This window comes from Marmota marmota, unplaced genomic scaffold (assembly GCF_001458135.2).
Source record: "Marmota marmota marmota unplaced genomic scaffold, marMar, whole genome shotgun sequence".
NCBI classification, from domain to species: domain Eukaryota; kingdom Metazoa; phylum Chordata; class Mammalia; order Rodentia; family Sciuridae; genus Marmota; species Marmota marmota.
The window spans coordinates 3,480,279-3,506,153 of NW_026000243.1; the positions used below are offsets into that span (position 1 = coordinate 3,480,279).

General features: G+C 47.2%; 1 protein-coding gene and 1 long non-coding RNA gene across 8 annotated transcripts in view; one reads left to right on the forward strand and one right to left on the reverse strand.

Annotated features, from left to right (window-relative positions):
• Positions 1-25,875, reverse strand: part of Kirrel3 (kirre like nephrin family adhesion molecule 3) — a 557,396-nt gene that overhangs the window by 71,021 nt on the left and 460,500 nt on the right. For all 6 annotated transcript variants that reach the window (XM_048796103.1, XM_048796102.1, XM_048796106.1 and 3 more), the window contains exons 4-5: positions 23,734-23,883; positions 18,217-18,366 (exon numbers count right to left, since the gene is read on the reverse strand). In XM_048796103.1, the coding sequence (XP_048652060.1) occupies positions 18,217-18,366; positions 23,734-23,883 (300 nt within the window). The remainder of the gene's footprint in view (positions 1-18,216; positions 18,367-23,733; positions 23,884-25,875) is intronic.
• Positions 15,890-23,148, forward strand: LOC125614024. 2 transcript variants are annotated; one of them, XR_007344660.1, is made up of 4 exons: positions 15,890-17,678; positions 18,589-20,266; positions 20,458-20,564; positions 21,347-23,148. It is a non-coding gene; the product is annotated as an uncharacterized LOC125614024 (long non-coding RNA). The 2 variants fall into 2 exon arrangements; XR_007344659.1 differs by lacking the exon at positions 20,458-20,564 and having other exon boundaries at positions 21,347-23,147.

The following is a 25,875-nucleotide window of genomic DNA, read 5'->3' on the forward strand; positions in this document are numbered from 1 at the left end:
TGCATTTCATTGGTGTAGAAACTAAACAGGCCATTGTATTACAGTAATGACATCAACATTTCACCTCCCTTTGCCTTAATTATTTTTCTGTCTTGCCAATGAAACCTGTTCAATAAGATTTATAGGTGGTAGGCAGGTGGCGTGAGGTAGTGTGCGGCTCAGATAATCAGCCGCGCTGATTTCCCCTTCATTGGGTGTCACTGGTGTAAAAACATGAACCAAAAGCTCTGCAGCACTTAAGTAATAATAATGTCAACGTTTCACCTACCTCCCCTTTACTTATTTTTCTCCCTCACTCTTTCCACCTAACCTGTTTAGATAAGATTGCTGCACTGATAAAAAACAAGGGCTCTCATTCTCTGGGCAGATAAGCTGCTGCTTTTCTGAGGTTCAGTGTGTGAAGGGAGCTGAGTCGGCAGAAAGACTTTCCCTTAGATCTTCCCAGGGTGGGGCTGCTGGTATAGTCCAGGGCCTGTGGATCCCAAAGGGACCAGAGGTGACAGGAAAGGAGGTAGGGCAGCTGTCTAGGCATTGTAAGCCTGGAGGAGGGCATTCTGGCCTGTGGGGAAGGTGGGCACTGGAAGCTGGAAGGGGCAGAGGAGCCACCTCTGTCCAACTTCTCTCTTCCCTGGGTGCTCCTAGGAGTGGGTGAATGGTTTCATTGGTCTGAGTGGAGGGGCTCTGATTATGCATCCCACTAGGCTAGCCCTGGTGCAGTAGAAAAGCACTCAGGTAGCTCTAGATTCACAGCTAGCTAGCTAGCTGGTCATGTGAAAGTCACTGGATCCTTCTAAGCCTTAGCTTCTCAAAATTGAAGAAGTGAGTTGCTGTGGACTGAATGTTTGTGTCTTCTCCATTAATATGTTGCAAACTCACCCTCAATGTGATGATATTTGGAGTGGAGCCTTTGGTAGGTAATCAGGGTTAGATTAAGTCATGAGTGTGGGACCTCCTGATGGCATTAGTACCTTATTAACAGAGGAAGACACAGGAGTTTCTTCTCTGTGTGCATGCACCAGGAAAGGACATGTGAGAACATAACCTGGAAGTAGGCCCTCACTAGAACATGGCCATGCTGGCACCCTGATTTCAGACTTCCAGCCTTCAGAACTGTGTGAAATAAATGTTTGTTACTTAAGTCACCCAGTGTCTGGTATTTGTTATAGCAACCTGTGCTGACCTAGACATTGGTCTATATTAGTCATTCTTAAACGTTTTAGAGCTGACCAACTCCTTTGAGAATATAGAACCTTTTCCTAGAAATGCACACATACATTCAAAATTTCGCATCTAATTTGTAGAAGTAAAAGATCCCACATAAAAACAACGTGGCACCATCCTGGATCCCTCTCTCTCGTATCAGATGTTTTCTACCTCCACTGCTGCTATGCTGATGAGTCCTCTCCTCCCTCATATGTATTACTGCAAGATCCTCTTTATTGTCTTCTTCCCTTGCCCTCTTAAGGAATGTTCTCAACAGCAGCCAGGGTGATTCTTTTAAAATACAAGTCAGATCCTGTCATCCCTCTCCTTAGAAACCTTCAATGACTGCTTTTTCACTTCAAGTAGAAATTTGGCTTCAAGATCCACAGCTAACTCCCTCACCTATATAAGTCTTTGTTCAAAAGTCACCTTATCAAAATCCGAATTGACCTGTGTCAAGTAGAACATTAAATTAATAAAAATAAATCTTCCCATAAAGACAACCAGTTCCAGATGACTTCACTGATGAATTCTATCAAATAATATGATCTTTCATAAAATCTTTCAGAAAATGGAGGAATAAGGAACACTTTGCAATTAATTCTACAATACTAGTGTTACCCTTATACCTCATCACAGGAAAAGAGGATTACAGTCCATTAGTCATCATGAATGTAAATGAAAAACTGACTCCAGCAACATATAAAAAAGATTGTACACTATGATCAAATAGTTTTTTTTTAAATCCCAGGAATTCAAGGTTGGTTTGATATCTGAAAATCAATTAATACAATATACTGTATTAGAGGAATAAAGAACAAAACCCACATGATTATCTTTAGGGAAACAGAAAAACCATGTCACAATATCTGACACTATTCATGATAAAAACTCTCAACAGAGTAGTCAATGAGTACAAAGTTACAATTAAGAAGAATGTGTTGTGATATTTTATTACACAGTAAGCTCATCATAGTTCACAATAATGTAATGTATATTTCAAAATAGTTAGAAGAGGGGACTTCGAATGGTCTCACCATAAAGAAATGTTGAATGTTTGAGATAATGGATATGCTAATTATCCTGATTTGATTTCTGCATAATGTATACATGTATTGAAATGCTATATAATACCCCATAAATATAAATTATGTGTCAACTAAAAAAAATAAAATTTAAAAGGAATCTCAACAAAATAGGAACAATTGGAAACTTCCTCAACCCTATAGAGGGCACCTATGGAAAACTTTCAACTGACATTACACTTGGAATGAAAGACTAGATTCTTCCCCCTAAGCCTGGGAACAAAGGTCATAAGTCTGTCCTCACCTTTTCTGTTCAGCATTGCAATACTGAAAGTTCTGTCCAGTACAGTAAGGACAAAAAGGCATCAGATTGAAAAAGAAGTAAAAAACAATCTTTGTTTACTGACAACATGATCCTGTATGCAGAAAATCTTAAGGAAATCACACACATATACACACATGCATACACACACACACACAGCCTAAAAAATTAGTTCAGCAAGGTTATGAATTCAAGGTCAATATACAGACAGTTCCCTGATGTAAAATAGTTCCAACTATTTTTTTTTCATTTCATGATATAATGAAAGCGATACGCATTCTTTGAATTTTCTTTGAATTTTTAGTTTTTTGTTTTCACCTGGCAATACATGGTACCACACTTTCTCATGATGCTGTCTAGTCAGCAGCATTGAGTCATAGTTCCCCATCAACCACTGGATCTCAAGGGTAAACAACTGACAGTCTGCAGTGTTCAGCAAGGATGTGAGTAGATTAGGTGTATTCAATGCATTTTCAATTTACAAAGGGGTTTATCAGGATATAACCCCATAGTAAGTTTGAGAATTGTATAAAAATCAATTGTACTTCTATATGGTAGCAATGAACAGTCTAAAAATGCAATTAAGAAAACAATTCCATTCACCTGGAAATAGGTGTATTGTATTTTTCACTTCAAGTAGAAATTGAAGAAAGAACAAAATAATTATAACCAGACCTAACAAAAGAAGTATAAGACGTACAAACCACAGCTGAGAAAAATTAAAGATCTAAACAAATGGAAAGGCATTCCATGATTATGGATGGGAAGATTCAATATTATTAAGATGGCAATTTTCACCAAATTGGTTTATAGCTTCCATACAATTCCTACTAACATTCTAGTAGAATTTTTGCAGAGATTAAGCTTACCCTAAAATTTAAGTGGAAATGCAAGGGACCCAAAATAGATGAAACTATTTTGGAAAAAAAAAAGTTGGAGGCCTTACCTTTCCTGATTTCAAAACTAACCATAAAGCTATACTAATTATGACAGCGTGGTTCTGGTTTAAGAACAGACATATAAGTTGGGTGCAGTGGTGCACACCTGTGATCCCAGCAGCTCTGGAGGCTGAGGCAGGAGGATATTGAATTCAAAGCCAACCTCAGCAATGGCGAGGTACTAAGCAACTCAGTGAGACCCTGTCTCTAAATAAAATTCAAAATAGGGCTGGGGATGTGGCTCAGTGCTATAGTGCCTCTGAGATTAATCCCTGGTACCTCCCCCGCCAAAAAAGAATAGACATATAGATCAATATATCACTATTGAGAACCCTTACATTTTTGGTCAGTGAATTTTGACAAAGATGTGAAAACAATTAAGTGGGGTAAAATATTTTATTTATGAAAAATAGTGCTGTGACAACTAGATATTTATCTGTAGAAATGATGAATTTAAGCCCTTACTTCACAAATTACACAAAAATTAACTTAAAATGAATTATAGACTCCATGAAGAGCTAAAACTATAAATTTTCCAGAAGAAAATATAGGAGTAAATTTTTGTGACTTTTAGTTTGGTAGATCCAGCATCGCAAGAATAATTCATACAAGAAAAAAGCTAGTAAATTGGACTTGATTAAAATTAAAAGCTTTTGTGTTTCAAAAATCATCATTAAGAAAACAAAAACACAAGCCACAAACCAAGAGAAAATATTTGTGCATCATGTATCTGATGAAGGATTTGTATGCAGAATACATAAAGAACTCTTACAACACAATAACAAGAGATCCAATTTTAAAAATGGGCAAAAGATGTTAATAGACACACAGATAGATATCACCTTGTTTATCACATTAAAGGTGCTCAACACCATTAGTCATTAGAGGAATGCAAATTAAAGTCATGATAGATTGCTATTTCAAAAATACTAGAATGGACATAATAGAAAGATAAACAGCAAGTGTTGGCAGGGATGTAAAGAAACTGAAATGCTTATTTATTGCTGGTGGAAATGAATTAAAATGATACAACCACTTTGGAAAACAAGTTTGGCAGTCATAAGTAGCTAAGCATAAACTTTCCATGTGACCTAGCTATCCCACTCCTAGAAATATAACCATGAAAAATGAGATGGTCTCCACACATAGGCTTGTTTGTGAATGTTCATAGCAACAGTACTCACAATAGCACCAAACTGGAGACCATCCAGATGTTTACCAACTGGTGAGTGAAGGAACAGAAGGTGATATATCCATACAATGGAATAGGATTCAGCGATGAAAAGAAACCCCTGATATGTGCCTCAATATAGATGAATCTCAAAAAAAATTATGTTAAGTGAAAGAAATCAGATACAAAAAGCCACATATGCTCTGATTCTATTATATGACAGGGCTGGAGTTGTAGCTCAGTGTTTAAGTGCTTGCGTAGCATGTGCAAAGCCCTAGGTTTGATCTCCAGTAGCACACAAGACAAACCAAACCAAACAAAACAAAACAAAAAAACCCCCCAAAACAACAACAAAAAAACTGAGAACTATTTATATTATAGATCCAGAAAAGGCAAATCCATAGAGAGTAAACCAGACGGGCAGATGCCTGGAGTGAGAGGGGAATTGATGAGGGGCTGTTTAGATTTATGGAAATGTTCTAATACTGGATTGTAATGATTGTACAACTCTCTACTTTTACTACAAATCATTGTGTTGTATGCTTAAAATGGGTTAATCGAATGTTGCATTTTACCCCAGGAAAGCTGTTAAAAAATAAAGGGAAGAAAAAAAAAAAGGCCACATTCTCTATGAGGCTTTCCCTTCCCCTAGGAAACCCTAATGCTCATACTGTGCTGTAAGTTTTTGAATAACATTTATCTCCTTCTAATAAACTATATAATTTTCTTGTTATGATTATTGTCCGGCTCCCTCTGTTAGAGTACCAGTTTCATTCAAGTGGGAGTTTTTTGTTTGTTGGTTGGTTTGTTTGGATCACTGATGGGCATTCCCAGTGCCAGGACTGGATGTGTGGGAGGTTCATAAATACATATTGAACACAGAGTGAATGAAGAGCCATTAATGGGAGCATATCCCTTCCCATCAGTCAAATTCTCTAATAAAGCTCTAATCAAAGTTAGGTTCTGGAGGCTTCTGGTGGTCTTTAGTTAGAAGTATTGCCCAGGTCAAGTTGATATTTGGGGCTGGGCCTGGAGGTGAGATAGGGAATTCCCAGTGACATTGGCTCAGGGCTCAGCTTCATCTGGAAGAGTCAGAGCACTTGTTGTCCCTTGTCCATGCATTGTGAAGCCTCAAGCATGCAGTCATCCCTGGTATCTATGAGGCATTGCTTAAGGACCCCCGGAGATACCCAAATCCACGGTGCTAAAGTCCCTTATGTAAAATGGCATGGCATTTGCATATAACGGATCCACATCCTCCTGCATACTTTAAATCATCTCTAGATTCCTTGTAATACCCAATGCAATGTAAATGCTATGTTAATAGTTGTTTAGGGAAATCATGACAAGAAAAAAATGAAGGTCTGATTATGTTCAGTACAGAAGCAATTTTGCCATTTGTTTTCAAAGCTGCAGAACTCTCAGATAAGGAAAGCTGACAGCATTTCCTTTCCTTGTTCACCTCAGCGCCCTATCTGTGAAATGGGTTCTCTTGAGCACCCTAGTGACTACACGTGGGGAGGAGTGATCAGAGGTGGGAGGAGTTGTGTGTTTGCGGGTGGAGCAGGGCCAGTCCTTGTAGGGGACCACTGTGTGCCCATCAGCCTTCTCTTCCCTTTCTTGCCTCCACCCTGAAGGTGCCACCTGGGTGATTTCCCAGCTGTTCACACTGTTCCTGACATATTTACACAGGAAAGTTCTTCCCTTAGATAAACATTTACAAACACCTTGATCAACTTGTGAAAATGTGACACTTTCTTGGAAGCCAGCCTTCTCAGGTTGCGGGGCTCAGCTAATTATTTCTGTGAGATGGAGGCAACTAGGGGTTTCTGGGGGCCTGTGAACCTCCCTTTCAGAAAAGCCCCCTCTACACAGACAGAGTAATGTAGGTCCAGAGTGATGGGGCAAGAAGTGGCAGAGTCCCCAGGAAAGTGGGAGCTGTAGGTCTCAGGGTTCTGGATCCTAAAGCACACTGGGGAACAGGGACTGCCGGAAAGGGTTTTTGAAAGGCTTGGGTTCACTATTCAGGCCAACTCCCTGACTCTGTGGGCCCTAAGCACCGGGATCCTGGAGATCCCATTACTGGAAAGAGCTCTCGATCATTGTTCATTACCTTAAGGGGGGAAACAGGCAGCTGAAAGATAGAGCAGAACTTGGAAAAGAAAGAATTTAGGACAGAAAAACCCAAGTTCAGATTCTTTACCTTTGTTGTGTGAAAACCTTGGGCAAGCTAATGAGTCTAAGTGTGTGTCAGTTTCTTCATCCATAAAATGGGCTTGGGACCTGCCGGGTAGAGTTGGTAAGGAGGTGAGTGAAGGCACATGCATGGATTCCCCAGGGTGGTGGCTGGTGTACAGTGGGAGTTCACTGCTGTTTCCCTTTCTCTCTTCTCTCCATTTGGGACCACCTGATGTGCTGCCCTTTCTGTGGATAGAGGACATGCTCAGTGGCACACACCCAGGGAGCTGCAGGACCAGCACCCCTGAACCAGGATTCTGAAGCTGTGTCCCATCCCTGTCATTATTAGGTCAGATCTTCCTGTGAATGAAGGCAGTCTTCTGAAGAAGACCTGCCCATTGCTCTGCCCTCTTGCCATCATTTCTCACTCTGTCCTGGCACATACCTTTTGCTCCTGTGGGAACTCTGACTCAGACGCCCTGTTCCAACTGGATTGATTCTTGCTCTTTCATAGAGGTAAACTCCAAGGCTTGGAATTCTCTCAACCCTTCTTCATTCTAAACCACGTCTCTGAGGCTCTCCAAGCTTGGCTTCACATAGAATTCCTCCAGGAAGGAGGCTCTGTTTAACTGCTATTGACCTTGAGCTTTCCTTTCCTTCTCCAGACTCTGAGACATTATTGTAGCTGGTGTGCATGTCCTAAGAAAGGACATATGGGGGTCTCCACCTCTTTTCTCCCAGCCTTATGCTCGGGCTCATATCTGGACAATCCCATGGCATACCCAGATCTTACTTGGAGATTTGCAGTATAGCAGGGTTGAATGATGTTCAGTGACTTAACTACCTGTTACTTTCCTTTATGCCAGTTCTACCAAGTTTCAGTGCTCTTGATGAAAACGTTTGATCTGGGTTAATAACCCACTTGGAGCTGGAACTCTGTCTGCAGAATCCATGACAAATGTGTGGCAAGGACATCTGAATAGGAAGGGAGTAATCTTAAATGGTTCTGCTTTTCTCTCTGCATCATCCCCTTTTTTGGGGCCAGCCCACCAACTCCTGCTCAGCTATAGAACTGGGATTGTTGCTGCCATCATCTCACCTCTGGGAATAAATTGATTTCCTCCCTCTAACGTCAGGCATATGGGAAAACTCAGCTTCTGCTTGAATACTCTCAGAGACAGAGAGCTTATTACTTTACCATGCTCTGACTGTTATTTTTAATTGTCAAGAATTTCCTCCCTGGCCCTGGTTCTGCCCTCTGGAGCTCCACAGAATAAATCTATTTTTCTTCTTTAAATATTTGAGAAGGACCATATTCTCCCAAGTCTTCTCTCTAGCAAGCTGAGCCTCCCCACTTCTTTTAATGTGTACACAGTACACATCTCATATCTTTTCCAGGTGCCAAGTTCTCCGGCAGATTTCAGGGATGTTGCGCTGTCTATGGTGCCGAGTGAGCTCAGGTGAACTGGGCCAAGGATTGGCTCTGGTGCCCCTTAGCTCTCTCCACTGTTGCTCCTCTTTGTCTATTTCCAAGGTCTGAGCCAAATTATGACAACCCTCTCCCTCCCAGGGCCAGTACCCATAGGGAGGGTAAATGGCTGAGAGCTGGGGATGTAGGGACACATGAGGGCCAACTGGGCTCACTGAAGATGTGCAGTGTTGGGAAAGTGTATGTGAGTGGCACACATGTAAGTGTGTATGTGTTGGAACTTAATAGAGAATTCTTAATTGTGTCCCTTATCTCTAGAGCCTGCAGGGATGTCACCCTGGTATGGAATGACAAGGAAGACAGTTTCAGAAGCTCCACTGGCCCCTGGGATGATTGGAAAGGTAGTGGGTCATGGTTCCCACTTCCTCCAGGGAGACCTACGGCAGGTGCCGTCACAGCACAGGAGTCACACTCTCAGTTCTGAAATGCAGCGCGTCTCAGAAAACTGACCACAGCCAGGTCCTGGCTCCTGGCTAGTGGCTACCACATCCTCTGCCTCTGTAGCGTTCTGCTCTATCTGTGGCAGAGGAGTGTCCCTTAGACCTGAGCCCTGCCCATTGTCCTTGGTCCCTTCTCTCCTTGATCTTGCCTTCTTCCAGCGTAATGTGGGTTGTATGACTTTGTCTCCAAACTCTCTCTGAAAACTACGCCCTCCCTTACCCCACTGGCTGCTGGGGGGAAGGCTTCCATTTAGTGGCATTTTCCTTTCTCATTTCATGCTGTAATGGAGATTCATTGCCAGTTTTAAATCCATAATTTGCCATGAAAGCTTCGTCCCAGGCTCGGGCTGAGGTCAGAGTGGGGAAGTAGTGAGCTATTTTTAATCCTGAGGGCTCCCTGTCCAGCTCCAACCTCCCTGGGTCTACCCTGGGGCTGGCTTCAGACAGTCCTGAGGGTTCAGTCATGGGTGGCCTGGTGGACCTGTCCTCCCTCTCATCTGCAGTGACTCTTTTCTCTTGCATTTCATTTGTCATTAGGGGAAATCGATAGAGAAGCGGGGCTCATGCCGATGATATACCATGCTCCAACTACCCCATTCTTTCCTGGGCTTGACAGGGTGAGAGTCGATACTTTTGTCAAGTCACCAAGAACTTGCCTATTTCCCAACAGTGACTGATTCCCTTGACTGAGCATTCTTGTGTCTTTCTGCCACGAGGATACTGATAATTTAGCCATGCTTGCAGTGTGTGTGTGTGTGTGTGTGTGTGTGTGTATACACATTTTCCCTGAAGCTAAAGTGTCTGTGTGGGTATGGCCGTGAATGATGCATAGTCAAACTTTGTAAATGGACAGTGGCCAGCTGGACTTCCTGAGTGAGAACCCCTGTAGGGGACCAGGACAGAGGTAGGCCTTTGTCTGTGCTTTTTGAGGCTTGCAGGGGTATTGGAGCCAGGCTCACGAAGGGTAGAGAGGGCTTCCTCAAGGAGCTGCTCTCTAAAGGTTGCAGAAAAGGGGGTTGGATTTCGCAGGCAACACTGGAGCTTCTGCTTTTATGCCAAAGACAGACACCAGAGGATCAAGGTCCTGCTTTTTGCAAATCTCCGTGGTCTGAGCTCACGCTCTTCTTTTTTGAGTAGCTGAGCCTGCTCAGCATCTCCCAGGGTCATGCTTGGTTAAAGCAGCTGAAGGACATATTATCCTTGCTCTCAGGGGCAAAAGAAGAGGGGCTCAGGGAACAACGCACCTCATGCTGGACCCCCAAACTGTGAGCAATTGTGGGAGAATCATTGTCAAACTGCGGAGTGGATTTCCACTTCATCTTTCCGGGTTCCGATTTTACCAGGGAGAAAGATGGCTTAAGAGGTTAAGCATCATTATCCTATGGCTCACAGCTGGACAGTGGTAGGATGGGACAGCAAAGCACACCTCCCAGCTCCCAGATGAGGGCCCTCTGTCCGGCTTGGATCTGGAGAATTGCTAATGCTTGGGTATGGTGGTGTCACACTTCAGGACTGCACGGCACTGCCCTGGAGAGCCTAAGTCATCTGGTGATGGGGATGGGGGACACTCAGAGATGGGCAGAACTAGAACCACTTGGGAAGGCAGCAGGAAGCTGAGCACCTGTGTGCTTCAGACCCTGAGTAGACTCCTAAGAACCCCCCTGCCTCGTCCTGGTGTTGAAAGCCAAAGGATCTGGAGGAGCTGCTTCTCGGGGTGGTCTTTTTGGATGCTGCTTTCAGCTTTGAATGGTGAGTGACCCTGGGACAACAGTGTTGGACTTCAAGTCCACTCTGGAAGGCCTGATGAGATAATCAGCCTAGTCTATTTCAATCACCCTTGGCGATGCTGGGTGGGCTAGAAGTAGGGGACATGTATCCCTGGCATCTGGTCTCCTCTTCTTGTGCAGTAACCTGCCTGTGACTGCCACCCACATGTAGGCAGGAAAAGGAAGTCCCAGGTTCACTTTCATCCCTGATGGCTGTGGAGCCTTGGGAGTAGTTTAGCATCTGGGCTCCCCGCCTCATTTCTCAGCCTGATGGATGTCCCCAGCTAGGGAGGGGACTCACATTCCAGAGAGGAATGAATGAGCTGAAGAATGGTGAGAAAGGTAGGGAGAAGAAGGCAGAGAGGCCCTTCCTTTCTGGGGCCACATGCAAACCAGTGGGATAGGGACATGGTCACGGGGGTGATCTTATAGTGCAGTAGGAGGGAGGGTCCAGGAAGCCAAGCTCTGGAGGTCAGCTCGCCACAACCCAACATCTACAGAGAGCCCCAGGGAGGCCCTCAATTGTCCCTGACCCTCACCACCAGCTGCTGTGGGCAGCCACTCAGGGTGGCACATGGCCTGGAATCCTCTGTGTTGACCTCAGAGATCATCAGCCCTCTCACAAGGGAATTCTAATTTAGAAGGGAGACTTTATTAGTCCAGTTGAGGCAGCTCCTCGGTTCTATGCTATGTTCCCCTTGTTACTGGCCAGGGCAGGTAATTGAAGAGTTAAACTCAGAGGGAAATGAGGTGTGCAGTGGCTAAAGGGAGGGAGAAGAGGGGAGGGGACTCTGGGGTTGGCCAGGGCCATCAAGAAGGGCAGAGAAGCCAGGAGGGAGAGGGAAGGAGCTGGTGGTAGGGTGGGGTGTGTGGGAATGGGGTGCACAATAGCTCAGACTGGCTTCCATATGGACCTTCAGGAGATAAGGATGTTTTCTTGCACTTCTCTCCCATCTTTGCCTTGTTTGCTGCCCCTGTTTGGGGGTGATTGCAGGGTAATGAATGTGGCAGGAAACAGCACACAGCACAAATGAGATAGAGCACCTAAGACCAGGCCGGGGCCCAGGCAAAACACGCTTAATAAGAAGATAAGGAAATCAATTCTGCTTGTCTTCCCAGGCATGCACCTGGGAGGGGCCTGCAGGAACCAGGTCTTTCTGCCTTGCTGGCTGCTTGGGAAAGCTGCTGTAGGACATGGAGTCTGATGCCCTGGAAGGAGGGCTCCCTCGATGGTGTCTCTTGACATTGCACCATAATAAGAATAGTTAATAAAACAATAACAGCCATGGGCTTATTTGTCTTGCTGGACATCAGGCACTATTCTGAGCCGTGCTTTGCATTATGTTGTTTCATTAAATCTTTTCAGTAACCCTATGAATGCAGTTAGGATCTTATCTCCCATTTTACACACAAGGAAATAGGCACAGAGGAGTTAAGTAACTTGACCAAGTTGGCACCACTAGTAAAATGACAGAGCTAGGTTCCAAGCACAGGCAATCTGGCTCCTGGAGCTGGGCTCCAAACCATCAAGCTGTATTGCCTCTCTGCTGTAGTTTGGATCAGAAATGTTCCTCAGAGACCCATGTGTTAAAGGCTTGGTCACCAGCCTGTGGGGCTGTTGGGAGGGAGTGAAACTCTTAGGAGGTGGGGCTACTGAGTAGAAGCTGGATCAATGGAGAGATGCGCTTGAAGGAGGTATTGGGACCCCAGGGCCTTCCTCTTCCCCTCTCTTTCTGCTTTTTGGCCACAGTAGTTGAGCAACTTTGCTCCACCATGTGCTCCTGCCATGATGGTTTGCTTTGCCACAGGCCCAAAAGAAATAGGGCCAAAGGACAATGGGCTGAAAACCCATTATAAGTTGGTTTATCTCAGCTATTTTGTCACAGTGGCAGAAAGATCTCCCTAAACACAAGACAACCCACCCCACCCCAACCCAACCCAACCCAACACTCACGAGTCTTTGGGCTGACTATCTTCCAGGCACTGTTCTTTATGGCGAGATTCAGTGTAAATCACTCATGATTTCCCCCTAAGCCCTTTTTGCTTCAATTAAATGACAGAAATTTGCTGATCAACAAATTTGTGTTCACAGGCTGTGCTGGGCATGAAGGATGCCAGACGCCCCCAACAGACCCAGCGGGAGAAACAGACATGAACACAGTTATTCTCAAGAGAACGGGTTGAGTGCTGTGATCAAGGGGGGACAGTCAGGCTGTGTGGACTTCAGGGAGGGCTTCCTGGAGGAGATGTCTAAAGTGACTCCTGACAGGTAGATGCAAGTTAGCCAAAAAAGGTGGGAAGAGCATCTAACCGGAGGCGTGGTCAGTGAAGGGAGCTACAAGCTGGTTGTGATCTGAGTGAGTGGGTGGTAGAGCTGGGGCTGGAGAGAGGGCAGATGGCAGGCTGGGAGGGCCCCATGTGCCATGGCAGGCTTTGTTCTTCAGAGACACTTTTTCACCCCAAAAAACTGCTCCCACTATTCCCTACTGACTTGCCTTTTTATGTAGAGATGCCTGTGGGTGGGTTTCTCGGAAACAGTTTCTGGAAAGACTGATTAGAAGCCCACGTTCTCAGGCTCTGTTTCAACTCTGCATTGAAGTGCCTGCGTTATTCTCGGCTGGAAGTGCCTGCGTTATTCTTGGCTCCTCTTTGGACTCATCTGCCCAGAGGATTTGGGCATCGGGAACTGGGAGATGCTGCCCATGCTGAGGGCCCAGGAGAGCAAGTCAAGGACACAGAACATACTAGACCTCATCTCGGCCCCTCTGTCTCCTGGGCTTGGCATTCTTGTAAAAGACACCCTCTTCATTTGAATCGACTTGGTTTCCAACTTTAATAATTCATGTTGATTTGAAAGCTTTATTCCTACCAGGAGTCACAAGACAGCAGAGTTAATATTGGAACAGTCCAAGAAGAAGAGGGAAGTCGGGAGAAAGATTGGGAAAAATGCCCTTTAAAAAATAATTTATCAGGGGCTGGGGATGTGGCTCCAGCGGCGGCGCGCTCGCCTGGTATGCGTGCGGCCCGGGTTCGATCCTCAGCACCACATACAAACAAAGATGTTGTGTCAGCCGAGAACTAAAAAATAAATATTAAAAAATTCTCTCTCTCTCTCTCTCTCTCTCTCTCTCTCTCCCCCACTCTTAAAAAAAAATAATTTATCAGACATCCGACACCCCCACTTCCAATCCCCTCACCCTGCTGCACTCTTTCTTCTCTATAGCGATTTCCTTGTTTAATCTGATTATTATTTTATTGATTGTCTCACTCCGTCCTAGAATGCAAGCTCTACTAGGGCAAGAGTAGTCTTGGTTTTCATTTACTAATGAGTCCTAGATCAGGGCTGGGTGCATAATAGGTGCTCAGTAAATATTTGTGGCTCAAATTCCTAGTACCCATTTTCTCCTTACCCTGGATCCCCTAATTTTTATTTCCCATCTTCAAGCAGTTTGAAAGAGCAAGTGCAAAGCCGTCCTTATAGTTCTGACCTGTAACAGGAACCCTGGGGTTCCTGCACTTGGGAAAAGTGTGGATGTGTGTGAGTGTGGGTACAGCTTAAGTGTAGATGGCATTTTATTGTTTATAGAGCATGTGTATTTGAAGTTCATAATGACTCTGTGAGGGTGATATTTTTATTTTCCTCATTTATAGATGAAGTACCAGAAATTTCATTCAGTCATTCATTCATATTCACTTAAAAATTAAACCAAACAAATATTGAATACCTGCTCTGTAGTAAGTGCTGGTTATAAAGAACACGCCAGGCTCAGCTCTGGCCCCAAGGACAATGTACAAAGTCACACAGTCAGCTGCAAACGGTATTCTACTTCCCAGCCCGGGGCTCCTCTTCCTATACCACAGCTCTGCACATGTGCATGGGCCCCTGTGATATCTACCTAAGCTGAGCCTCTGCACAGGAGGTTGGGTAAACGTGGAAGATGGATACAGAGGGAAGCCTGGCAGTTAAGGTACCTAGCCACGCCCAGAATCCCAGGGCTGGATGGGACTCTGAGAGATCCATCTTCTAGCCTTAAGGTGTGATGCTGTCTAAACCATCATAATCAGTTACTTTCTAGGCCTCAGGCACCATAGGAATCTTGTTTCCAGTGGGGGATGGCCCATTTTCCTAAAATAGTTGGTGTAGCATGTTGGACTCCTGACTCTGGAAGTATAGCCTTTTTGGGAGCTGGACAGTTCTTAGACTTTTTTTTTTTTTTTCAATCATCATCTCTTATTTTACAGGTGAAGAAAGAGACCAGAGAGGTTGAATAATGGCACCAGAATCACATAGCTGGCCAAGAGTAGGATCAAGATCATTGCCTCTAAATCAGAGTCTCTTTATGATACCAAGATTCCTGAGTTGTTCTGCATGCAGAATGAAGACTGTTTTTATATAGACTGAGTAAAGGCTTGGTCCCTGGCAGCTGGGTGTATCACAGAGGGAATGGAGCCTGACCAGTGACCTGGACTGTGGCTCCCCAGTCTAAACTTTTCTCAGTTTAGCAAACTCAATTCCTTCCCCCATGTTTTCCCCTCATTTTCTAGTTCCCTCCCTCTGCCTCTCGGGGTAGCAAATGTTCAGCTCAAAGTTGCTCCTTGCCTGATTGCATCTGAGAGCTGGAAACACAATGCTAATTAATGTGTCTGTGACTCTAGGCTTGCCTGCCGGGCCCAGTCCCCCATCCCTTCCCTGGAGCCCAGAGGCTCTGCGAACTGGCCCTCTGGCTTCTTCCAGCGCACTGCTGTGGGCAGATGCATATTTTAACAATGCACATCTGCTGGCCATATAATCTCTCGTACTTGCCCTCCTCACTTGGTGCTTTGATGGAAGACTCCTGGGGGCTTCTCTCTGTTCCAGCCAAAGTGTTTGCTTTGCAATTTTGCAGGAATACCATCTGATTCTGCTCTCACGTCTTCTGCAGGTTCTAATCAGGCTCTTACTTTATTTAATTAAAAATCTATCTCAGGCAAATACAGACTAAATTAGGAAGCTCTCTCATTCCTGGAACACAGGGAAGGTAGCCCCCCTCGGGGAATGGGCTGGGACATTTTCCCAGGCTAAGATGTCACAGCAAAGCAGATGGGGTCTTGGGTGGAAGGAAGGCAGCTGGGCCAGGGGGCACCAACACCATTCTCCCTTCCGTGGGAGTGTCCACCCACCCTTCCCAGATCAGGGCTCCCTTGCCAGCAAACTGAGTCAGTTTCTGCTTGTGGGGCCTCCCTTCAGGGCAGCAGGTGAAGCCCTCCACCTGGAGAAACAGCCAGGCAGAGCCTGGTGGCTGGGGGACCTCTACGACCAACTAGGGCAGGGAAGGGGGGACCTAGAGGAACAGCTGAGGGGTGGGGGCATGGGGAGACTCTAAGGAATAAGGAAGGACTCCAGGCAGAGCTCAAGGTAGCTTTTTCTTACCCAGGGCTTAATTTGCGTTGGATGAATGGTTTTTACAGAGACTGCATGAAAGGCTGATGGACAAGATGCCTGTCTGGGTTCCCTTTGTGACTCTCAGAAATTGTACTGAGGGGACCCTGCTGGGGCCCTTTATGACTACCCTCCCTTTGGCTGATTTCCAGACTTGAATAGACACCTCCCCCGCACAAACCCAGCTCTGTGCCCAGAAAACAATGTCAGGTCAGGCCACTGGAAAATGGGGAGCAAATGCCTTTTAGATGTGATTCAAGACAAAATCAGGTATCTAGATTGGATCCCAAGGCCCTGCTCTGAGAAGTCTGGCTCCTAACCAGCCGGACAGATGACAGTCTGCTGGCATTTGAAATGAGGAGACTGGGCGAAGAGCATTGTTTAGAAGTTGGAAAGCATGGAGTTGATTTTAGATGTTAATTAAGCTCTGTGACCTCCTGTGAGTGCCTCTCTGAGTCTCTCCATTTCCTTATCTGTAAAACACAGGAATAATTTAGATTTAGAATATTGGTCTTTATTGGTTTACTGAGATGGTATAGGATAGGAAGCATGAATGACCAGGGTTGGCTGGTGAGGCTAATATGCCTCAAGGACTAGGTATGTCTCCATCTAATTTAGGTCTTGCATGAAATTGGAGGAGTGAACAATGCTTACTTAGGTTTTGCTCTTTGTGGCACCCACCCCCCTCCCACCCTGCCCTCCAAGACAAGAGAGCGGAGGCAGGTTCTTTGCAGGATGGAGCCTGGATCATCTATGAAGATAGAGATCCTACAGCATCACTTAGCCAATCCATTTTGGTATTTAGCAGCCCTCAAATCCGAATGACCATTAGGCACTAAGTCTGGGGATGCTCTTTAGCATCCCTGGCTGCCCCCCTCAGTCCCCTCCTCCTGGTCCACTATCCAGCCTATTTACCCTGCAGAACAGTTTGTTTCACATCCTTTCTTCACAGGCCAGAAAGAGGTTGGAGGAAGTTGGGAGGCTGGCCTCAACTCCCTCTCCCCATCCAATAAGCCCAGCTCCTGGTTGTAAGTGATCCCCCGGGGCCTGTCTGCTGCCGTGCTTGGAATCATCTGCTCCAGTGTGTTTGGCCGTGTAGATTTGAAGATAACCTGACATGCTCTTAAATATTTCATCTCTGAGCAGCCGTGCACCTTATCTTCCAGACGTCGAGGCTGCACCCCAGCTGCTGACCCTGTCGTCACTGCTCCGTGGCAGCTGCCAAGAGGTGGCTGGGGCAGACTGGGGCAGACTGGGGCTTCCCTCTTCTGCCCATCCATGCTCCATCCCCCATGTGCCTGGCAAAGACTCAACCACAAGGAGCCAGGGAGGTGGTGCAAGGAGCCCTGGCCAGCAGAACCTGGGCCAGGCCCTCTGCTTCTCTGAGCCTCAGTTTCTTACCTGGGGTAACAATCCCTGACCTTATGAGTGGCTCAGGAATGGAAGAGGTGATGTGTGTCAAGGGCTTTGAGAGTTACTGTGCACTGCTCTGCAAATGTGAGCTGTTATTATTTAGGAGCAAAACCTGTTTTCCTGTAGCACTGATTCTCAGAACATCTGACCAGAGAAGGGAGACTCCTGGGGACTGGACTCTCAATCAGAAGTGGTTTAAGGGGTTAACAAGTGAGCCCATCCCTGTCTTCATGCAAGTCTACCAGAACGAAGGAATAGAGACTTCTTTAGGAGAGCTGTCCCAGAGACATGTGAAGAAAGATCAAGGGGGAGAGGTATGATTTGGAATAAGGGCCTTAAACAAATTTTTCTAGGAATAACCTGAGAACCAAGATTCTTGGGGAACTGTGTGGTGTGGGGAAAGAACAGGGGTCACTGGCCATCCCTATGAACACCGAATTTATGGGGGAATCAAGATTAAGACTAATTCCACAGTCGAGGTGGGCAGGTAGGGCTTTGTTGGCACCCCGGCAGAGGACAACTCAGAAAGAAGGGACTGAGATTGTGCACTGCCTGCTCTATGGCCTGGTCTTGTTCACACGTACAGAGCACCCAGGAGCCTTCCTTAGCTCCTAAGGTGTGGTCAAACACAGCAGAGTTAGTTGACATTGGCCTTCTGACATTTTAAGGCAGGAGCCTTTACTTGTCCCCTGTGGTGGAGGGACAGGGGAGGGGGGTCACAGACACCATGGGGGCAGCTGGGGCCCTGTGATGATGCAGCGGGGGGTCCCCCACCTGCCCAGAAGGCCCCTCCTGGAGCTGAGCCTGGTGGTGGCCAGAGAATCCTTGCCCCCTCACGTGGGTGGCTCTTACCCAGGACGGTGAGGCGTGCGGGGCGGGACCGGATGGCAGCCTGGATGGCCTGGCATTCGTACACAGCATCATCTTGCAGTTCTGCCCGCAGGATCTTCAGGTGGTGTTCCCCTGACAGGTGGTTCCCCACCACCAGGTACTGGGGGTAACCTGTGGAGACAGTGGGCAGATGAGGGAGATCAAAGCATCCCACCCAAGTAGACTTCTTTAGCCTGTTTCCTGATGGCTATTTGGAGGTGATACAGGCTCCAGAGAGAACGACTCTGAAAAGCTGTCCACTTACAAACAGAAAGGCACTTAGTGGGCAGCGGAAGCAGGTAGAAGCTCTTCCATCTGATCTCCACTATCTGCTGAGGAAAGATCTTTTCACAGGGAGAAGGGATTGTGGAGCTGACCCCTGGCCCAGAAAGAGATGGCCTTGTGGTGACTGGGACTGACAGGCTTTATCTGCAGGGTAAGACCACCTTTGCTCCCTGCATTTCCCTCCCTTCTCCCTTCCAGAACTTTCATCGCCCCCTCCCCCCAGCAGCTTCAAGAACCTGTTTCTTTCAGGAGCTCAAAATGTTATTTCAGCTTCAACTATCTGGCCTTTTCTTTGAGTCTCCTACTTTGAGGATGGCGCCCATGTTTCGGTACATTAATAAGCTTGTCTACTCCCCCTGTTAATCTGTCTATTGTCAGTTTATGTCACAGGCTAAAATTATTAGACCCTCAGGAAAAAGAGAAGACTTTTCTTTTAGCTCAGGGGAGTTGGGTGGGGGTGGAGGAATGTTGGTTATTGCTCAGGGGCCCCAATCTCCTGTAAGGAGCAAAAAAAAAATCAGAGTTTCCCAGGGTGTCGGGGCAGGGTATGCATGTGCGTGTGTATGTGTGTGCACATGCGTGCGTGCAAAGATGTTGTGGGTTTTATGTTTAATTGGAGCAAAGCCACTATGAGGAAAGGATAGAGAAGAAATGGAAACGCTAAGTGCGGTCAGATACAGCTGGGTTATTGCTCTAGAAAGTGAAATGCTCAGCACTGTGGTCTACTAAGAAGACAAGTGTTTTGATAAGGAGACACGATGGGGCGGGGGTGCAAGAGAGAAAGAAGCAAGCCAGACTCACAGAGAAAAGACGGAGTGAGAGAGTGAAGGGAGGAAAAACAAAAGAGAGAGAAATATTTGGAAAAGGATCAAAGGTGAATTTTGGGGAAAACTTTTGTTCCAGGATGGACAGGAACAGAAATCTACTGGGACCTGGGAACCTCAGGGCACTTTGAACCCTAAGAGGCCTTTTTCCAGTCTTTCCTACTACCCACCTCCAGAGCCCAAGGGCCTGATTAAGCACTTGAGGCGCTCAGGACACTTAGGAATTTGGGGCCCCTTCTACCACTGGCAATGAATAATAGATAAATAAAAGTTTGAGGATGATAAATCATTGATCAGCTTTCCTGCTGCTGTGTAGGGCTGAATATAAATGCTAACTTAGTAATAGCTGGCCAGGCCGGGCCATTTCTCTCTCTCCTGGATCTCCTTAGTCTGTCCCAGCAGGATCCATCTTCCAGGCATCCCCTCACCCGAACTCTACCTTCCCCAGAAAACCTGTGTACCTTGGGCTTCACACAGACACCTGCACCCCCTCCTGGTTCTTCTCTGCCTCCACCCACCCTCCAACCGCCCACATGGCTGCTCTTTCTGAAACACCTTTCCCAGGATGAGGCATTCTCAGAACATCTCAGGATTGGACACATTTGGCCTTTTAAAGAAGAGACAAGGGCTAGAGAGACAGGGGGAGAGAGAAAGAGAATGGACACAGAGAGATATGCAAACACTTTTTCAAATATTCCCAAGTCCCATGGTGTGGGTCAGATGTGTTCTTTAGCTCTTCAGGACAGCAGTGACACCCACAGACAGCACGTCAAGATATCTGAGGAGACTAACAAGGATTCAGTCCAGGCTGCCAAGAAGGGCAGTGAGTCCCCTTCCCCGGCTATAGTCAAGCCACGGTTGGATGCTCACCTCTCCAGGATGCTGCTGGGGCGAAGTCTACACTGGATGAAAGACTGGACTAGGTGAGCTCTAAGACCCATCCCCTTCCATAAGCTAAGGATAGTCCGGAGGTGGGGCAGGGCTCCCTGGGCCACCAATGCCCATTGCTGGTCAGTGGGGTGAGTATCTGTGACTCTCTACCAGGCCTGGGAGCATGCTCTGGGGGGCCCTTTATAGCCACCATCATGCTACTAAGGGGCTCTGCTCTCCACAGCTGTGCAGTCCTGGCCAGAGATGCTCAGGAGGCAATCAGCTGCACCCCCGAGGGCACCCTCTCTCCTCCTGCCCACTCACCTGCCCTTGACTGGCAAAGGAGCCCAGGTAAGGGCAGCTGGCTCAGCCCCTGGGGCCTGGGCAGGGGGCTTCGAGTGGGGCCGGGCTGGAAGCTATCCAGTCAGATCCTCTCGCAGCTGCCTGCCCTCAGTGCAGCTGGCTCACCGCCCCCAGCCCCTGCAGCCCAGCCTCTGGATCGCACTGTCCTGTGATTAGTCCCTGGTCCCCTGCCGGCGTCTTGGCTGGAGCTGGTGTTTTTGTTGTCTTGTAAGCTATCACCAGCAGGATTTCACTCTCATGAGCTGCTGAAAACATCAGTGATGGGTTTGTTTGTATTTGCCTAATTAGGTGGTGAGCTGCGATGCTATCCCAAGGACTGGCAGCATCTTAGGAAAACAGACTCAGAAGTGTAGATTCTGAGGATGTTCTAGCTCCTTCCATAGCATCGTTACTCTCTGTCTACTCCTAAAGGAGGCAGAATTATTTAGAGTCTGGGTTCTAAAGTCAAACTTCCTGGATTTCAATGCCGGCTTCACTGTTGTCTTGGGCAAGCTTCCTTCTTCCTTTTTTTTTTTGGGGGGGGGCGGGCATTGGGGATTGAACCCAGGGGTGCTTAACCACTGAGCCACATTCCCAGCCCTTTTTGTTTTTTATTTTGAGATGGTCTTGCTAAGTTGCTAGGGGCCTTGCTAAATTGCTGAGGCTGGCCTTGAACTTGTGATCCTCCTGTCTCAGCCTCCCATGCTGCTGGGATTATAGGCCTCTACCACTGTGCCGGGCTTGGGTGAGTTTCTTTAACTTATTTGTGATTTTGTTTCCTTATTTATCAGTGAAATGAAGACAATGCGAGGACGTCACAGCAAAGATGAAGCAGAATAGTGTCAAGTGCCTGGCGTATTAAAGGTTAATTTAAATAAAAGACCACAGTGAGTTAGAGTGAAGCCTCCACCTTTGGGGCTAGCAGACAGGGTCCTGTGCATTGGAGCTGGTTATATAAATGACACGATTTCTCTCTCTACTGTGACTCTGTTTATCTATTAAATAAAGGGGAAAATCCTTTTGTCCCTGTGGACAACTGTAGATTTTGAGATTATATCTGAGAAGTACTTGAATTTCTTAGAAGAAAAATGTTCTATCCATATGAGGAAGTATATTTATAAGTCATTTTCTTTGACTGGTGTTTCCAGCCCTGATGACCAGAAAGACACTGAGGTCTTCAGTGAGGGTCTCATGCCTGGTACACGAAGTGGGGCAACATGGTTCAAGTGGAAGTGGGCAGACCCCCAGCAGGTAGAGCCCAACCCTGGGCCTCAGTTTCCCTCCAGGAAAACTTTCAAGGTGTTAAGTGTTCTTCAAGTGCTTGCTGAAAGGGAGTGGGTTCTGCCATGCTCCTTTCCTCATCAGGAAGGCTAGGAGTGTTTATTGAGATGGGTAAGTATCGATCATTATTACCAGGTTGCAGTTCTGGGGACAAGTGATCAAATACAGAACAGGTACTTATCAGGAGCTTGATCTTGGGCTATGTAGGAAGAGGGTCCAGCTTCTTCCTATAACTGGAGACAAGTTGGAGAGGAAGCCGACCCCAGTTCCTCAGACCCATTGTCCTTCAGCACCAAGCAGGCCTGGAGCCTGACCCCAGAAAGCCATTTGTGGAACTGGATCATAGAGGGGCAATCATCATGCTGTGAGGACCATTCTATGAAGCATCCCTGGTCACTGGGACCTTTTCTTGGCCACTGACCTAGCAAAACCCATGCCCCTGACCAAAGGCTGAAAAACCACTGACCAGCAGCCCAGACGGCCTCTGTGGGCCAAGCTCAGAGCCTCCCAGAACATGAGCAGTTCTTGTTTGGGAAGGTCGTATCATTCTCCCAGTTTCTCTAGGGTAAGGGAATTCAGAGTCTCTGAAATTGGCTGGTTCCCATACTACTTAAACTTTATGGCAGCACAGTATATTTTGGAGATATTATTGTGTATTTTATCCATGCTCAGCTGGGCTGCAGCATTCAAACCCTGTGACTGCTATTGACCATTGCTATAATGTTTCAATATACATTTTTGGCAAGACATAACTCACATTTTAAAATATTAATTTCCCAGCCATCAGGTTCCTGAGTGCACTTCGATTTTTATTTTCCTGCAGCTGTATACCATGAACAAGGCAAAAGCTACTTCTCAGTTGAATACATATTTTTCACTCATCGCCCACCCTCAGCCATTCCCAAATCACAGGGGAATGACACCCAGATCTGTCTTTGTGAATTTTACTGTTTATGTCAAGCTCAGCAAGTAACCATGTGTCTATCCACCCTGGGACTGAATAACAATGGCTAACGAGGGAGTGAGCGGGAGGATGACTCCATTCTTTCTCTGCTGGGGAGAGGTGGGTTGGAAAGGGGTTTGGATAGGTTTACAGGTAGCCACTCACAATAGTCAGCAAATGACACAGCATAGACACCAATCGGGGAGTTCATGGGCCAGCAGCTAGAGGAACCCTGGAGCTCAGCGTGGGGGCACCAGCCTGCAGGGCCGAACAAGGTTTGGCATTCATTGTAAAACCTTCCTGTCTAAGTTGGGTGTGGTGGTGCGTATTCTTAATCCCAGTGACTTAGGAGGCTGAGATAACAAATTTAACAAATTTAAGGCCAGCCTGGGCAACTTGACCCTGTCTCAAAATCAAACATAAAAAGGGCTGGAGGTGTGGCTCAGTGGTAGAGCACCCCGAGTTAAATGCCCAGTACCAAAACAACAACAAAAACCTTCCTGTTTTCTGTCCCCATCATAAGATGATCTCTAAGAGCAACTTAGGTTTCTTTATGACTTTTTAGTTCACTTGGCTTCCTTAATTGGGTGGGAAGCCAGGTTATGCTTTGAAAAATGGGGAATAGATCTTGGGCCAAGAAACTAGAGCCCTTAATTTCTGGAAATCAGACTTCATGTGCTTGACTTGGGAATAGATTCTCCAGGGCAACAGTGGGCTAGGCTCAGGAGGAGCCTGAGGATGGAGGGTGGTTCATCACTGGCAACCAGAGACCCTGGAACTCCTAGGGAGCCTAGACTCCGGCCTTGCCTAGCCTGGCTCTGCCCAGGAGCTACAGTGGCCGTGGGAGGTTTGACCCGCCATGCCTGTGATGGAAGATGAGCGTTCCCTAGGGGAGTGGACGGTGGGTGGGGCAGTGGCCCGGCTGGGCCTGCCTGGGAGTCTGAAGGTACTCACTTGAGAGGTCTCTGCCTACACCCAGAGCCAAGCCGTCTTTGATCCACAGAACGAAGCCATCGTATTCTGGGATGGCGCACAGCAGCGTCACTGGCTGTCCGGATACCACCACTTGGTCTTGGGGTTGCTGGCTGAAGGAGTAGACTTGGCCTAGGAAGGAGACAAGCACTGTGGTCAGGTATGGGCAGCATCTGGAGGGCTCCCCTACAGCACTGGAAGCAGAGCTGAGGCTGGCCCCGGAGACCAGGCCTCCGCAGGTTCCTCCCTTCCTACCCTTAGCTTTATCCCCTTCTTTCAGGGACTGGCTCCAAACTCAAGCCCCTCTGCTCATCAATGCCCATCCCTGGCATTGGGGGTCTGCCACTCTCCAGCTCCCCAAGAGGCCACCCACTCTCACTTGCTTGGGGCTGGCCACTCCCCCTTTTCCTTGTTTGAATTCCTACCTGTCCCCACTGACTTGGCGAATCATGTGGTTTTAGTTCAACCCAAGGGTCCAATAAATCAGATTGTGGTTCTGATTCTCTTACTCTTGTTCGTGAACCAGAGAGGCAGGTGTCGGTGCGATGTGAGCAAAGGTGCACTGGAGGGAGCTGGTGACCAGGGCGCACCACGTTCTCTTGCCCCTTCCTGTGCTGTAGGGACCTGCCCAGCCTTCCTCCCGCTGAGGGAGAATCACCAGAGGAGCTGGCGTCTCCCATCCACACCTCAAAACAAGGTGGCCAAAGCCAACACAGCTCTCAGTTCATATTTTACTACACAGACACACGGCCACACGTACAGGATGCAGGCTCTGTTCCGAGGTTTTCAGATATTAGCTCACTGATATTTTCATCCTTACAACGACCTAAAAACAGTAGGCACTATTTTTAGGCCCATTTTCCAGATGAGGCAGCTAGAGAGGGAGGTGAGAAGTAACAGAGGCTGTGCTGCTGGATCACTCGTCAACACTGGTCCCTGCCCTGCCTGCCACAATCATCTGAGCAACACCCATCCCACTCTGCAGGAAGTGGGCAGAGGAGGGCTTTGGGGTTAACTGGAGTGCCTAGGGATCATCTAGTGGCAGGGTGAAGGTTGTGAATGCAAGTCTTCCGACCCTATAGATCTCGTTCTTTTCTACTGAGCTAGGCCGGTGCAGCTCCCTAAGCCTGGTCCTAGACTGAGAGGTTAAAGAAGGGAGTTTACATGGTCTGTGTTCCCTGGGCAGTTACAGTTGACCACAACATGAAACCGAGTCACTGAACATCGGGCACACAGTGTGATCTATGCTTTACACACCCCCTTCTCCTGTGGTTCATTTAACAGATTTCAGGGCAGAAATATCCCCAATTTATGACAAAGAAACTGGGATCAGAGAGGCATGGCAGTCTGCCCAAGGTCACACAGCTAATGAATGGTGGTTGGGCTAGGGTCCTTCTGAGTTCTGAGCCCTCACTTTTCCTCTACCCGCTACCCTGCAGATACAAATGACCAAGAGGAACCGAAGCCAGTGCAGCCTCTCCTCTCCCACCTGGCACCACAGGGGTCTTGGACACTAGCTGCTGCTCTTGGAAGGGCATAGCCCCAGGCCCAGACCACACATAGGGCTCAGCTCTCAGCAGCAGGTTGCCTCAGGGAGGCTGGTGGTGGCAGCAGAGGGTGTGGTGGAGGCCCCTGCCCCAGAGCAGAGGTGCAGCTACACACCAGAGAGCGTGTGGCAGGCAGGCAGGTAGTGGGGTTCACAGCCTGATGAGATCCTGGCACGTCTCTGAGGAGTCTCATTAAAAATCAAATTGGCCTTGAATTGTGGGAGTAACACTTCTTATTCTGATTTGAGCTTTACAAATTAGATTTCATAGGACATTTTAATCAGCTGTGTGGTGGATTTCTCTCTCTGTCTCTTCAAGTTTTCTGTTGTAATTAGACTGTTTTTGGCACCAAAACAGAAAAGGAGGGAAGAGATGAGAGAGGAGAAAGGGGAAGAGGAGGGGGAGATTGGAGAAGGAGCTGAGGAGGGGAGTGAGGGGCAGGAGAGGGAGGAGGGAGGGAAGATGGAGGAGGAGGGAGGGGAAGAAGGGGGGAGAGGAGGAGCAGGAGGAGGGGCAGGCGAGGGGGGAGAACACCTTCCCCCAGGCCCTTTTCTCCCTGCTGTAATGGTGATTTCAC